The sequence below is a fragment of the Nannobrachium achirus genome, assembly GCF_963921795.1.
Source record: "Nannobrachium achirus genome assembly, chromosome: 5".
Lineage (NCBI taxonomy): Eukaryota > Metazoa > Chordata > Actinopteri > Myctophiformes > Myctophidae > Nannobrachium > Nannobrachium achirus.
Genome location: NC_137814.1, coordinates 27,271,373 through 27,288,242, shown reverse-complemented (window position 1 = coordinate 27,288,242; position 16,870 = coordinate 27,271,373). Strand labels below are relative to the sequence as shown.

The following is a 16,870-nucleotide window of genomic DNA, read 5'->3' as shown; positions in this document are numbered from 1 at the left end:
TACCATACACTATACTGTAAAGGGAGAAAAAAAATACCCCCCAAGTAGCATGTGAGGGGTCAAACTAGGGGTTTATAATTATTCTGAATCCATTGCAAGCATTTGTTTTGCATGAAAAACCTTCCTTGGGCTTAAAAAGCCCCCCACGAAATGATGACTCATCACTAAACCATGTTTTTGTTTGTCTGCTTTTAGGCCAAGGAATGTTTTTCATGCCAAACCAATGCTTGCAATGTATTCAGAATAATTATAAACCCCTAGTTTGACCCCTCAGGCCCTCAAATGCTACTTAAAGCAGATTTTGGGGGTATTTCTTTCCTTTTATATATAGTAAATGAATGGGCCCCACACTTTTACCCCCATAAAATAAATTGCTCAATGCTGATAGGCGGTCAGCAGGTGGATTCATGACTGTATGTATATAGACAATATTTTAGGCCAATAAAAAAAACTATATACCACATTCCATACCCCACCTCAGCCCAGACAAAACTGTCAAAAGTGATGACTCATCACAAAATCATATTTGTATGCGTCTGTTTTTAAGCCAAGGAAAGTTTTTCATGCCAAACCAATGATTTCAATGGATTCAGAATAATTATAAACCCCTAGTTTGACCCCTCACATGCTACTTGGGGGGTATTTTTTTTCTCCCTTTACAGTATAGTGTATGGTAAGTGATGGGCCCAAACTCTTACCCCCTATAACAAAAATTGCTCAATGCTGACATGCCGTCAGCAGGTGGTTTCATGAACGTATATATATAGACAACATTTTAGGCCAATAAAAAAAACTATATACCAAAAATCATACCTATGTTAGCATATGCTAAGTCGGCAGCCAGACTAGAGGTGAATGATTCTTGGGCTCTAAGCCATGCCTTTTTATCTGTGTTCTGAGGACGTAAGGGAGGACAGGCAGACTATGTGGGCGTTGCCATATCCCCCCATAAAATACCCCCCCACACACACGCGCGCACACTCATATACACATACACACACACACACACACACACACACACACACACACACACACACACACACACACACACACACACACACACACACACACACACCACCCCCTAATATTTTCTAGACAAGTCCTCTATAATCTATATCATAATTGTTATTCTTTATTTATTTATTCTCCCCTATTCATATTCCTTTCAATGTGTACATTTGGTGTTACTGAATACATGGTCCTCTGGCCCATAGCATTTCTTTCTACTCTACGTATGTATTATCACATTTAAGCTAAATAAGGTATAGTAATCCATCAATAATTAAGTATACAGACTTCATGTCTCGCTTATTTGAGCAATGTGACATTTTTGCCATTGTTGCACACGTGATGTAGAGGTGGACCAGGGTTACTGTTTATAATAATGTATATGATTTTGTTCCATGACGATGGTAGTAGACTTATGTCACATTATTTGAGTGGTAGACCATTAACACACAATGAGACTGGCCAGTGCTCACATATGACCATGGTGTATACAAGTGAGGATACTCTTATAAAATGAAGTGGTTGGCTCTTAAAAGAGCCTTTTGTGGGTATAGAGAGATGGAATAGGTGGTTTATTTCTTTTTGGGGGCTGCATTCTTTGCGGCCTTGGGTTTGGCAACCTTCTTGGCTGGAGCTTTCTTGGCTGCTGCAGGCTTTTTAGCCACTTTCTTGGGGCTCTTGGCGGCCTTCTTAGGGCTTTTAGCTGCTACTTTCTTGGCGGCGGGCTTCTTAGCTTTCTTGGGCGATTTCTTGGCAGCTGCGGGCTTCTTTGCCGCCGCCTTCTTGGGCTTCTTAGCCGCTGCGGGTTTCTTGGCGGCAGCGGGTTTCTTTGCTTTAAATGCCTTCTTCGCAGCAGGCTTCTTCGCCTTCACCGCCTCTGCCTTCTTGTTCATCTTGAAAGAGCCGGACGCGCCGGTGCCCTTGCGCTGGACCAGGGTGCCTTTAGCGACCAGGCTCTTGACAGCGATCTTGACGCGGGCCTTGTTCTTCTCCACATCGTAGCCGCCGGCAGCCAGAGCTTTCTTGACCGCAGCCAGAGACACACCGCTCTGCTCCTTGGAGGCGGACACGGCCTTGACGACCAGCTCAGCGACGCTGGGACCGGTCTTCTTGGGTCGGGGAGCCGCCTTCTTCTTAGCAGCCTTGGCCGGAGCTGGGGCGGGTGCTGGTGCTACTTCTGCCATGGTTGTCTCCGATAGTAGTTCGCCTTTTCCTTCTATAAAGTAAAGTCTGACAGACTGGTGCCGAACGCTCTGAAGGGGCTGGACTTAAACACCACATGAGAACCATATAGAGACAACATACACACAGCTCCTCTTGTCTAGGTGGCATAGTGTGCCACTTGTGTTTTCTCCTCGATTAAAGCAAGTTATAACAAACTGCGGTGCATGTTATGAAATGAAACAAAGAGCTGACCAGTGAGCACACATGTTCCTTTTTGTTATCAATGTAACTGCGATGAAAAAAGCAATCTCGTTTTTAAGTGATACGCTCAAAACATCACCCTTGCACAGTCAGAGCATAGTGTTTCCTCTGTCATTTTGCTTCTAAAACATTTTAAACTACGTTAAATTAACAACAATACTAACAATACTCTTAGCAGACATACCTGGCGACGCAATACCATGCACTATACTTTGGTTTTGACATCCGTTTTGCTATAAACAGAAGGTTTTCTGACCCCAGTAAACACACTCCAATTGACAGCAGCATGATGGTGGAGTTGATCCCGACTTCCAATGACAGATGAAAACTGTTGCAGCACTAGATGGATTTATGGACAAATAACTTACTGTGATCAACATACAGCAAACTAAATGTGTTAAAATCTTCAATCAACTGTGGTATTATCTGATTATGACACGCATACACTGTCACTGGCACAATCCATGCATTACCACTGATGACAATACTGTGAACAGGTAACTTTGGAACATGTTGTATATTGGCAATTTGTAATATAAGTATATAATTATAATATATATATATATATATATATGTGTGTCCCAATCTCCCTGAGAGCCAGTCATTGCAATTTTTTTCATTTTCATGTTTTCATTTCATTTGAAAGCTGGGGATCATAGCTACAAAATGATATTTTGGTTGTGGAGATTGACCCAACAGTTTTGAAGATATGGCTTATAGAATGATGCCATGCTGAAATAGTACTTTTGAGATATTCAAGTTTTAAATACATTTCTAACCTGCAATGACCTGACTCCGCCACATGGGGAGCAATCTTCAATTCAATCTTCAATTCAAAGAAGCTTTATTGGCATGAGAACACAAACGTTTACACAGTGGTGGAAAAAGTACCAACATTGTATAATTAAGTAAAAGTATCAATTCTGCAATGTAGAATCACTCTGTTACAAGTAAAAGTCCAGAATAAAAAATGTACTTGAGTAAAAGTACAAAAGTATTGGTATCCAAATGTACTTAAAGTACCAAAAGTAAAAGTACAAAATGTTTGAAAATAGCAGATCTACAAGCTCACAACGCGTCGCACCGCAATGCGTTGTGAGCTTGTAGATCGTCTATTTTCAAATAGCCTTGGTATAACATAGGGCTAAAGTGGTTTATGTATGTTTTAAACTTTAGTTATTGCTCTCTAAAAAGATAATGCCACAACAGCATCTCAAGCATTATTGGGCTAAATGTAAAGACGCTACGCTGCGCCAACCGTGAATTCAACACAATCTGCTGTTGAGCAGTGTAACCAATTTGCTACGTACGTCTACACAAACGGTCAGATTACAAAGATAAATTGCTTAGTGAAGGCTCACAGATGTCACCATAGGGTACACTCCAGCAGAATGTCCCGTAATGATCGTATTATTTAATGAGGAGCATTTTAATCCGATCGGTCGTCGTTTCCTTAAAAAGGTATTAATGTATCTAAGTGCAGTACACCTCGCAACCGATGGGGTCGCATGGCTGAAAAACAACAGAAAATGGCATCTGATCGGATTAAAATGCAGTTTATTAAACAATACGAAAGATACAGGTAATTCTGCTTGAGCGTACCATACTGTGACATCTGTGAGACTTCAGTAAGCACTTTATCTTTGAAATATGAAGGTTTTTGTAGACGTACGTAGCAAATAGGTTTAACTGCTCAACACGAGGTTGAAGTGAATTTATTACGTGCGGATGGTCGGGCTAACTGTGCTAAATGTAGCATAATCAGTGTTTGTCAGTGCTTCATGTTACATGAGTGTTTGTGTAACTTCAGTCAGAACAGAAGGATAATCTGACCTGATAATAAAACAATCTACAGGCTTAACCGCCTCGCGTTGTGAGCTTGTAGAAGAGCAACAGAGTTGGGTCACGTTTTATTTGTTTATACGATGCCTGCGTTAGCCTGCAGCTAGCGCTAGCCGTTAGCCACTCATAGCCATTCATCCAGAATGGTCTACTCTAAAGTCAACTTTCCGACGGCGAGTGAACGATTGCATTCCATCCATGTTTTCTTGGCTGTCAATTTATTGTCCAAAAAAACAAACGCTCTGAACGTTAGAATTAGATAGTTTAGGACGACACTGATCTATTCAATGCTAAGCTAACTCAGTGACAAAGGAAGCTTCCGCACCGGAGCTTCACGGAAGACAAACGCATACGTCACAGACGTCTCCAGGCAGGAACGGATCATTTTCACCAGCGTAGAAGAAGAAACAGCGGAAGAACGGCGGAAGAATAATAAATAAAATAATACACTAAATCATACATTACGTGGTTAATAATTGTTCATTTGGAACACACGTGGCATTAAATTAATGGGATAAATACTGTGGGTTGCATCGCTAAGTAATGGAGTCCCGATATTACCGCATTTGGCTACAAACGGCTAACAAAGGCGTATTTTGTTAGCATTAGTTAGCATTTTAGCTAATATCAACTGGGAGGACTAACAGAATTATGTACCGATCTCTCACATTAATTAAAAAAAGTCTTATTTACATGCAGAGTTAAAGCCATACTGTGTAAGATGCCCAACTAGTGGTCATTAGCCCTATAGCAAACCGCGGTCGCGTCCGCGTCTTTCGGACGTTTTTCGTACCTTCAGACCCCCGCGTCTGCCTCCACCTCGCTGAGATCTATCTTTTAAGGGGTCCCTTGTTCCTGTGCGTTCAGTAATTCCAGAGATACGGACTCCTTCACCCTGCCTGGTAGGCGAAATTACCTAGAGAAGGGATGGTACAAACGGGCGACAACAAATATGGCTGCCATAGCGACCCCACTTCAAGATGCGCTGTGATTGGCCGGCAGTTGTATAACCCTCGCTGTGATTGGCCGGTAGTGTGATGACGCAATTTTGGCGCGAGATCCGGTCCACGGCAAGGATCTCAGTTTACATACAGAGAAGGCTTTACAGGCTGAAATTCACGGCGCGGATCTTCTAAAACTTTTGTGATTTAATAGTTAGGAGAATTTTAAGATTTGTTTTATAAAAAAAGTTACATAGTACAACTTTAAGCTCTGGCGTTTAAGTGAAATGTAGCCTAGATATTATGAGATGCTGTTGTGGCATTATCTTTTTAGAGAGCAAAAAAAAAAAAAAATCATATTGGCTGCAGGGAATAATCGCGTTTCCCAAAGCGATTTTCGTACGAGGGCCTTCGCTCGGCTGCGGTCCTAACGATTATGGCGTTTCTCAAACGCGCTTGTAAGAGCCCCTCGCAAAACAGCCTTCGCACGCCAGTAGACTGGCCAGAGCCTTGTATTAGAGAGTTCTGCCAACTCTGGCGCTATGTGAACGGAGATGATGTAACTCTCCCTGAAACTCCTTGAATGGCTCTGGGCTTCGGTTGACGTCAGCATGCAGCTGCGCTCCGAAATGAATTTCAGCGGCTTGTGTGATTGTATCGGCCCATAAATAAAACATACAACACTGAAAATTAACACACTTTTTAGCTGTTGGTAGACTAACTGACCGCACAGACCCCTTGTTTTAATTTGAATCTCTAATTGCAATTTTTAAGCGCTGGTATGCTATAAACTGACTGGCTGCACAAAAACCTTGTTTTGATTTTAAACTCTATATGTGGCTTAACTGCTCGTCTTGGATATTTATTAATTTGTAGACTAGTGCATCGATTCTCATAAACATACTCACTGGTGTCCTTGATTAAGCTATCGATATGCTGGAGCGTGGATCGAACCCTAGGCGCTTGCTTAACAGTCTAAGACACAACCCGTCATGCTACAAGGCTGTGCCCTGCTGCTTCCAACGCTGTTGTGTCCATACCGTCTTCGCTGTAGGGCTACAATTAGTTATATAATAGGCTAATGAATCAAATGGACCCTCATCATGGGTCTGTCACTTAGGCACATGATAACATAGCCTAGCCTACCCATGATGAGGACGAGGGTCCATTTGGTGCCTAACTTCCAACAGGCTCCCAATGCGCTATATTGACAAGTCCGCGGTCAAGTTCAAGTGACACGACGGGATATGTGTTGTACTGTGGAGTCAGTGCTCCGGGTTCTGTCCCCACCGGCTCTTCAGATTAGCAGCTAAACTGACTGTAGGCTACAAACCTCTTGTTTTAATTTGAATCTCTAATTGCAAGTTTTAAGCGCTGGTAGGCTATAACTGACTGGCTGCACAAAAACCTTGTTTTGATTTTAAAATCTATGTGACAACTGCTCGTCTTGAATATTTATTAATTTGTAGACTATAGTGCATCGGTTCTCAAAATCATACTGCCTGGTGTCTTTCATAGATCTCCAGATATGCTGAAACGGGGATCGAACCCTAAGCGCTTACTTAACAGTCGAAGACACAACTCGTCATGCTATAAGGCTGCGCTCTGCAGTATAAACGCTGTCTTCGCTGTAATAACTATAGGGCTACAATTAGTTATATAACAATGAATCAAATGGACCGGGTCTGTCACTCAGACAGAGAGTATACTCTCTGAGTTACATGATAACATACCCATGATGAGGACGAGGGTTCATTTGGTGCCTAACTTCCAACAGGCTGCCAAGGCGCTATATTGACAAGTCCACGGTCAAGTTCAAGTGACACGACGGGATATGTGTTGGACTGGGGATTAAGTGCTCCGGGTTCATTCCCCACCGGCTCTTCAGCGTATGCATTATACTGTCTATAACTTAGAATTTGCGGACCTGGAACTCCCTGAAGGATAAATCTTTACACTCATATAAAAACAAAGGATATTTTGAAATATCAGTCACTTCCTCGTTATTTTTTCATGTGTGTGCACACGCACACACGCGCACAGACATGTACCATTGTATTTATTTTATTTTATGTAATATACATATATATGCCTGTGTATATTTTTAAAGCAGGTGTGAACACTGCCGTACACTTCACTTTGTTCAATTAGATAGATAGATAGATAGATAGATAGATAGATAGATAGATGGATGGATGGATGGATGGATGGATGGATAGATGGATAGACAGATAGACTTTACATCAGCTCTAGTGGGCTTTTACTCTAAATGCACTCTTTCCTTGTAGCAAACAGGTGTATTCAAGTAGCAATCACAATTAATTGCACAGCCATGGCCTTTAAAACCCTGGGGTTGGAGCAGAAATTCAGAACACAAAATGGCAAAGGCAAAAAGCAAAAGACCTGCACCTGCAGAAGAACAAGAACAAGAACAAGAAGAACAACATGAAAGCCAACAACCCCAGAAGAAAAAAAGGAGCAAAACATTTAACCACGAAGAGCTGGGGTTCCTGCTGGAGGGGATCATGGCAAATCGTGGGCGGCTGTTTGGGGGGACAAGTGGGCCAAAAGACCTAGAGAATCGCAAGAAAATCTGGATGGCCATAGCCAGGTCAATGGCCCCCTCCAGTCCCTGTGGCCTGCGGGAGTGGTGGTCGGTGAGGAAAAAGTGGCAGGACTGGAGCAGCCTGGTCAGAAAAAAAAGAGCAAAATAACAAGGGAGGCCAAGGCCACTGGTGGTGGGCCAAAATCACCTGATGTCCTCACCCCTGATGAGGAGAAGGTGCTTGATATTTTGAGCAAGGAAGCCGTGGAGGGGATTGAAGGTGGGATTGATATGGCTGGGGGGGATGGGCTATCCTCTGCTGAGGAGGAAGAACAGAGGGAGGTCACCGCAGGGGCCACAGCAGCAACAGCAGCCTCCCTCCCCAGCAGTTTTGACATCCCAGCCCCAGCATCCAGCACTGGCAGTGAGCAATCCCGGGCAGGCCGTGGCCAGCACCGGCAACCCAGAAGGGCAGGCCGGTCCAGGAGGTGGAGTGCCGCCAGGGCCATGCTGGCGCCACCAGTGAGAGAGGAGCCCTGCAGGTGTGGAGTGGCCCTGCTGGAGAGCGAGGCCCAGAAAATGGAGGTGCTGAGGGGAATTCAGGCCCATCTGGCACAGATTGTGGCCTTGAAAACAACAGAACTTGATCAAACTGAGGCCCATAGGGCTGAACTTTTGGCCCTGAAAAGGAGGAAGCTGGAGCTTCAGGAGAGGATGATGATCCTTTCAGAGGCTGAGTTCATCCAGGGTGTGCATTTGCCCAAAGCTCAAGGTAGGTTAAATGTAGCCTGACATAGCCATACAATTCTGAAGTTAACTGCATGTATTAGTCCCTTAACATGGGTGGATAGTTTAGCTGTGCTATAGGAGGTTAACATTCTTGTGAGTGATATGCTATGATTTATATTGACCACTAGATGACAGTGATGTCCCTTTGACCCCAGCTATGAGCCACAGCTTGCTACTTTCTACCTATATACCAGTATTGAATAAATGAAATGCAAAGGCTTCTTAATTGTTAAACAAAGTTTATAAAGTCCATACGTTTCCCATGCATAATCAACCATATCCAGTTCCATTTCACTAATCAACCTCTCTATTGCAGATGATGCAGATGCTGGACCCAGTGGACCCCAGTGATGGGAGGATTGTGTTTTTTTTGTTTTTTTTTGTTTTTTGTTTTTCAGTTAAATTTCAGTGTTTTTATTTGGATTTTGCCCATCTTGTGGCATGTTTTTGTTGCAGTAACTAATAAAAAGTACTTAACACTGGTTCCTTTTCAACTGTCTTGTGTGAATCCCAGCTTTGGTGTTAGGTCCTCTTCCAGTCCTAATCAGAACAGCTTATGTTGGATGCCACATGCATGGTGGCACTGAGCTTGTTTTACTTTACTTACTACTTTGTTTGTTTTCCTGTTATACTTGTTTATTGGGGCCAATAACATCCATGGTACATTCTGTTTAAACCATCTGATTCTGAACATCTAGAATCCAGTGCTGCAATGTCTAAGTGTTACCAGAATGGTTTAATTATACCAGCATCCTGAATTCACCTGCTGACATGTCACTAAAGAGGTCAGATTCTTGAAGTAGGCTGTGTTTGATTTGTACTTGGACCAGGCTGTTCAAATAAACATTCAACTGACCATGAGCTGCCTGAAAATCACTGGCATACATGTCAAACAACTTGCTAAATGCTGGTTCAGCTGTTATATTAAGTTTGTGGAGGAGACTGTGCTCTATTTACCCTTAGGTGCCCATGAACTGTGCAAACCGTTACTTCTGATTCTCTGCAAATATTAGATTGTGGATTTTAATAAAAAAAGGTATTGGTACACACAGTGACAGCCACACACATGCACGCGCCCGTGCGCCCTCTGAGATAGCTAGATAGATCATTAGCCTACGGGGAGGAAAAACATGCATCATAGATACCAGCGGCGTCAGTTCAGAAAAGCATTCAATTATAATAAACACATACAGGACATGTAAGGGCATTACTTTTTTCATATACAACAGAATGTAATTATATACCCGTGTCAAGCGTTATTTTGTAAGTCAAATAGAAATATATTTATTTAACCCATGTCATACAACATAAACAGTCAGCAAAACATTTTCAGTTTGCTAGAAACTAATATTCCATAGTATCAGCAACTCCAGTATGAAGTGTAAGCGTTCTAGCCTGGCTCCAGCCAATAGACCCGCCCACTCTCTGAGTGAAGCCCCAGCGTAGAGTCTTGAAAATCAGGCTATAAGCGTTCCCCTCCAATCGGTAGCAGTGACTTATGGTACCTCCCCAAAGAAGTCTATACTGACCAATCAGAGAATGGCGGCGTCTCCGAGGTGCAAATAAAACGCAGCAGTCTGCGATATGTTCTCAATCTAAACTCAACTGAGTCAGAAGGAGCCATGGCAAGAACCAAGCAGACAGCTCGTAAATCCACCGGCGGAAGCAGCTCGCCACCAAGGCGGCTCGTAAGAGCGCGCCGGCAACCGGTGGAGTGAAGAAGCCTCACCCGGTACAGTGGCAGTGGCTCTGAGGGAGATCCGTCGTTACCAGAAATCCACCGAGCTGCTGATCCGCAAGCTGCCCTTCCAGCGCCTGGTGAGGGAGATCGCCCAGGACTTCAAGACCGACCTGCGCTTCCAGAGCTCCGCCGTCATGGCTCTGCAGGAGTCAGCCGAGGCTTATCTGGTCGGTCTGTTTGAAGACACCAACCTGTGCGCCATCCACGCCAAGCGGGTGACCATCATGCCCAAAGACATCCAGCTGGCCCGTCGTATCCGTGGAGAACGTGCTTAAATCTTTGTCATCGTCTTAACCACAAAGCGGCTCTTTTAAGAGCCACACACTTTATTTTTAAAGAGTTATTCATTAAGATGACTTGGTCTATCACTACAGTAATACTTTGACGAAATACTTGCGCTGGCAAACCAATTTATGCATACTGCGCACAATGTGACATGCAATGTGATTTCTGAAATGACACAATCACGTTATGAACATGCATAAAGCCAAGAAATTGTGACTATTAGACAATACATTCCAAAATGACACACACACACACACACTCTCTTAGGTCAAACATGTAGGCCTATATTATAACATGCATGGTGTAATGATCTTTCATCTATATTATGGTTTGCAGACATGAGATACAGCCCGCATATCATGGGTTAGACTGATACAATCTAAGAAAAGTGTGAAACCAACTAAAAGCCTGTAAGCTATTAGTCCATTTAAAATGATCTGTGTTAAATACATTGCCACTACACTAACACACCCTCTTTAAGTTTATTCATAGTAGTTGTTAATACTAATATTACATGCAGATCAACTCTTTACTTTCGTGCCTGTTGCTAAGGTATGGCAGCGCCATAGCTTGCCATACCCAATTGACGCCTCTGATAGATACATTCTACCACTCCCCCACTCAGATGAGACAGCAGGAAACAATCAAGTGATTGACTGCCTGTCTATATCAAGGCACGTCTCCCTCACACTTGTGTGAGATAGAATGGCTGCTAGGCATTTTATTCTCGCTCAACGGCGTCGCCGTGCGCGGAGTCAAATCACGTATGTGAATGCCTTTTGCAGAGAGCACCTATGTCATTTAGATACGATGACAGACCGTGCTCTGATAGGCCGATATAGGCTGCCTAGGGCAGAGATCCTGCGCCTCGTCGAGGTGGTAGCCCCCCATGTTAGGAGACCAACCCAGCGAAACTTCGCGCTCAGTCCGGAGGTGCAGGTCCTGGCTGCGCTGCGTTTTTACGCATGTGGGAGCATCTTCCACATGGTGGGAGATGGCACCGCCCTGAGCAAGGCATCGGTGTCACGGTGTGTGGCAGCCGTGACGCCGATCCTCGTGCGCCATGCACGGCAGCACATCCAGCTGCCCACCACCAGGGAGGAGGTCCGTGCAGTCCAACAGGGGTTCTACGACATGGCTGGGATCCCTCGGGTGATGGGTTTGCTGGATGGCACCCTGATTCCACTCCGCAACCCAGTCCTGGTGGACCCGTGCTGGGTGTGCAGGAAGCACTACACAGCACTGAATGTGCAGGTGGTGGTGGATGACGTCGGCCTGATCAGGGACATTGTCGCCAGATGGCCAGGAGCAACCCATGATGCCTTCATGTGGGAGAATTCCGCTGTGGGAGAGAGAGCGGCCAGGGGAGAGTATGGCGCAAGCTTTTTCCTCGGCGACAGTGGCTATCCCCTCCGCACCTACCTGATTACACCGGTGCCGGAGCCAGAAACACCAGCGGAGGAAGCCTTCAATGAGAGCCACACCACCACCAGGACTCACATTGAGCGCGTGTTTGGCAGGTGGAAAGCCAGGTTCCGCTGCCTCAGCCGCTCCGCTGGTGGTCTGCGCCTACCCCCCCTGAAGGCATGCCAGGTCATCGTTGTCACAGCCATGCTGCACAACATAGCTGTCCGCGCTGGGCTACCCGATGTGGAGCAGGATGAGGAGGACGACGATGAGGATGATGATGACGACCAGGACCCACCACTACCACCTCCCGGCCCCCACGAACCCAGAAACGTACTGTACCAGGCTGGCCTCCGGACCAGACAGGCTCTCATTGAGCTGTTCTGACTTCACCACCTTTCGTCACCTTTCACCAGTCACCAAGCAGTGCACCAGCTGAACACAGTCACACTACACCCCCCCCCCCCACCACCACCACCACCACCACCACCAATAATAATAAAAGCGACTATATATATATATATATATATATATATATATATATATATATATATATATATATATATCCAAACCCTTGTTTTAATTTAAAACTGTAAGACATACCATGTTATGTAGATGTAATAACATCTATTACTTTATAGGTCTATTTGACACCATATTGCAGAGAATTGGTCCTCAAGGTGGGGTCACGGGAGTCCCAGGGGATCTTTCTGTGGCCACCGCGGACGCGAGATTCGAACCCGAGGCCCTAGCATGTCAATCCAACACGCAACTAGTCATGCTATTAAGGCTGTGTATTAATTCTGCAAGCCTGTTGTCCATTCCGTCTTCGCTGGAGCTTGTGTTGTGGTGCGCTATTTCTCAGTAGCCTATATCAAAGCAAGCAACACGCATAACATAAAACATATAGTTCACCTATGTACTATATATAAATATATAGTTCACTTGTTTATTTTGTATAGCAGGTGTATAGAATAGCAGCTAAACTGACTGTACCAAACAGCTGCAAAGCGCTGTTGCCTGTATAGGTAGGCTTATAACTGACTGCACAAATGGACTTAACTGCCCGTCTTAAATATGTATTTATTTTATTTAATAGGCTAGGCCTACTATGACAGTATTGTAGACCAGAGTATTAGTTCTCAAAATGATACTCGGGGAATCTCTGTATCGTCCCATTTGTTTAAGCGGGAGTCGAACCCGAGGTTCTCAGTGTCTAGCCCAACTCACCACCCGTCACGCTATTAAGCCAGCTATGTTTAATCTGTTGTCCGCCCCGTCTTGGCTGTAATAATTATAGGGCTACAATTAGTTATATATGAACCAATGGACCCTCATCATCCTAGCCTGATTTCAGACTGGAGAACCAGTCCGCTCAGTGGTCATCATCCTACACTCTCAACTTGTGAGTTGTGATTTTGGAACCATTTGGTTCCTAACTCCAAACGTCCCAAACTAAAATATAACAGCCCTGTATCTTTACCTCAGTGTTGGCACGACGCACAAGGGGCTCGAGGCGCAGGGCTGTTATATTTTAGTTTGGAAGTTTGCAAGTTAGGAACCCAATGGTTCAAAATGTATAGGCTATACTCTCAGAGTGTAGGATGATGAGTGCCTGGCTGCAACATACTGTCTGAGCGGACTGAGTCTCCATAGGCGTGTTGGCGCGAGGGGTTGTGTGTTGGACTAACGATTGGATGATCCGAGTTCTATCACCGCTTCCACGCATCGCTGCATGCCTTGTATGTAAATGTGTGTTGTGGTGCGCTATTTCTCCGTAGCCTATAGTCCTATATCAAAGCAAGCGACACGCATAACACAAAACATATAGTTCACCTTTGTATTTTTTATTTATTTATTGCGACCGTAAACAAATATATAGTTCACTTGTTTATTTTGTATAGCAGGTGTGTAGAATAGCCTACTCTACCATCCACAAGACTTAGATAGCTTTTTAAAATAAACTTTCATAGTTATACTTAGTTATATAGTGCTCAGTTTTCTACGAAGGTTGCTTACGGGCGCCCCGGCGCACCCTTAAAAAAACCCTCGTACAGACACGTCTGCAGCACCCGTGTGAAACTTGCGGACCGGTGTTTGCTTCTAAAATCCTCCTTACGATGGCCATTCGTGAGGTGTGCATTCAACCATCATCACAGCTATTTGGTTCCATTGTACGGGACGACCGGTTTCCTGAAAGCCCTCGTTGCTCTTGATTGACAGGTGCCTGCGCAGGCTGCGAGGGACGATTTTGGTCTCAACGACCATGCCTCGCTTACGAGCACTCAAAATCGCTTTGGGAAACGCGCCCAATGACAGTCCCCGAGATGACTAGCTCTCAGGGAGATTGGGACACACATATATATATATATATACACACATATATCTATATATATATATATATATATATATATATATATGACATGACTTAACGCTTAAGTCATGTCATCCTACACAATTCAGCAATACCTGGTTCAAGTTATGATTATATCATATTATATATTATGTAAAACAGTTTAATATAAACACCTGTTTTATTGTCATTCATCATGGTCAGTGTCATCTCACATGACAGGCACCCACCAAATAATGTATGTTTATTCCACAGTTTGCGGGCCAGGAGGACAAATTGTCTGATGAGTGGATGTTTGTCCTGAGATTTTTAGCGAGGGTTCTGTCAGCATCCTTGTCTTCCCTGTCAGCATCCCTGCCATAGTCGGTTTACAGGAAAAGATAAAAACGGATCCAAACAAAACTATATATTTCTAAACGATTCCACCCAAAAGCCAAATAATTCTTTCCCCCACATTGACTTTTTGACTTTTCACTTTGTGAATAAATCCGCCCTTGTGGGCTTTCACCAACCACTGCCTCTTCCTTGCTGAGCTTTTGGGTCAATTTAGACAAGCCCTAACAGTAAGCTCTGGCCATCTAGACCCAGCCAGCATGGATTCAGCAGCCCCAACCCTCACTCCTCTTCAAGCCCAGGGACAAGTGTTGCATCGTCACTCTCAGCTGTTAACAGAGGCTTCTGTCGCAGTTACAAGTATTCAAGAAGAACTCAAAGCAGTTTCCTCACTTCAGCAGTCTCAAGCCCTGCAACAACAGACCCAGGTGAACAAACTCACTGCTTTGGTCCAGACTCTCACGGACCAGGTCACCGCTTTAAGTGCTCGGCTTTCTCCATCTCCGGGTCAAATCCCCTCTGCTTCTGCTTAATCCCAGCCTGTGCCTCCCGCAGCCCCCGAGCTAGTGGCTCCCTCCACTCGGGAGCCTCACCTGGTTGCACCAGCTCTCTATGACGGGTCTTTTGCTTCCTGCCGTGAATTCCTTATGCAATGTGAGTACGTTTTCGCCCTTCAACCTTCAATGTATTCCACTGCTGCTGCCTGCATTGCCTACATAGCTAATCTGACCACCGGGCAGGCACGCCGTTGGGTTATGGCTAGTCGGGAGGGCTCTGCACCTTACATGCAAGATTATGCAGCTTTTACCAAGGAGTTCAGGACTGTTTTCGACCATGATGTCCACGGGCAGGATGCAGATTCAGTTCTTTCATCCCTCCAGCAGGGTTCTTGCTCTGTGGCGGAGTATGCCACAGAGTTTCGCATTCTTGCAGCCCGTTGCCAATGGAACGAGGCTGCTTTGTTCAGTGCTTTCCGGCGGGGTTTGGCAGAGCCCGTGAAGGATGCCTTAGCTGGTAGGGAGAAGCCAACCACCTTAAACCAACTCATCTCCCTCTCTATTTCTCTTGATGAGCGCCACCGGGAGCGTAAACGCGAGAGGGCTCACCAGCTTCGTACTGCCACAAGATCATCTTCCTCACCTCCAACCAGCACTAGCCGGCCTGTCCAGGTGTTCCCTGCTCTCTCTATGTCAGCTGGTGAGGAGCCTATGCAGTTGGGCCGGGCCCGCTTAACCCCTGCTGAACGTGAGCACCGAAGACTACAGGGGCTCTGCATGTATTGCGGTAGCTCTGCACACCCCGTTGACTCCTGCCCCATTCTGACCTCCAGAGCCTCATCAGCCCGACTGCCAAAAGACAGGGCTCACCTGCTCGGGGGGTCCGAGTGAGCCGTCTATCCAACCCCCAATCCCACTGCAGCAAGACCAGGTTCATCGTCACTCTTGCCTGGTCTGGGCAGAGGCTCACCGTTCCTGCTATTATTGATTCAGGAGCTGATGAGAGCTTTGTTGACCAACATTACGCCCAGGAGGTGGGTCTCCCCATTGCGCTACTGGACAAGTCCCCCTCAGCTTTTGCTCTGGATGGTCATCCCATGGGTCCCGTCACCCACCGTTGCGAGCCTCTCACTCTCACAGTCTCCGGAAACCATGTTGAGGGCATTCGTCCCTACGTTATCACCTCACCTGACACCCCGCTCATCTTAGGCAGACCCTGGCTGGAGCTCCATACTCCTCACGTCTGTTGGAGCTCGGGCCGCATTCTCAGCTGGAGCATTCCCTGTCACGCCCGCTGCCTTCGGTCCGCCCAGGTGCCTTCCCAGGTCGAACGACCCAGTCCGGCTCCACCTGACCTTTCCAAGGTTCCCTCTGAGTACCACGACCTTGGTGAGGCATTCAGTAAGGAGCAAGCGTGTATGTACCCTTCCTCCCCACCGACCCTACGACTGTGCCATCGAGCTCCGTCCTGACGCTCAGCTTCCAGCCAGCCGCCTCTACAATCTCTCTCTACCCGAGAAGGCGACAATGGACAACTACATAAATGGTTGTTTGGCTGAAGGTCTCATCCGCCCTTCCACTTCCCCTGTGGCTGCAGGGTTCTTTTTCGTCAAGAAGAAGGATGGGAGCCTGAGGCCGTGCATTGACTACAGGCAGCTCAACAACATCACAGTCAAAAACAAGTACCCTCTCCCCCTCATGAGC

At 45.6% G+C, this 16,870-nt stretch overlaps 1 protein-coding gene across 1 annotated transcript in view; it reads right to left on the bottom strand.

The window, feature by feature from the left end:
• Positions 1–1,580: 1,580 nt before the first annotated feature.
• LOC308284758 (histone H1-like) overlaps positions 1,581–16,870 on the bottom strand; it is a gene marked incomplete at both ends in the record, with an annotated part of 38,033 nt that continues 22,743 nt past the window's right edge. Inside the window, one exon of the mRNA XM_080725488.1 lies at positions 1,581–1,715. Within this exon, the coding sequence (XP_080581614.1) occupies positions 1,581–1,715 (135 nt within the window). The remainder of the gene's footprint in view (positions 1,716–16,870) is intronic.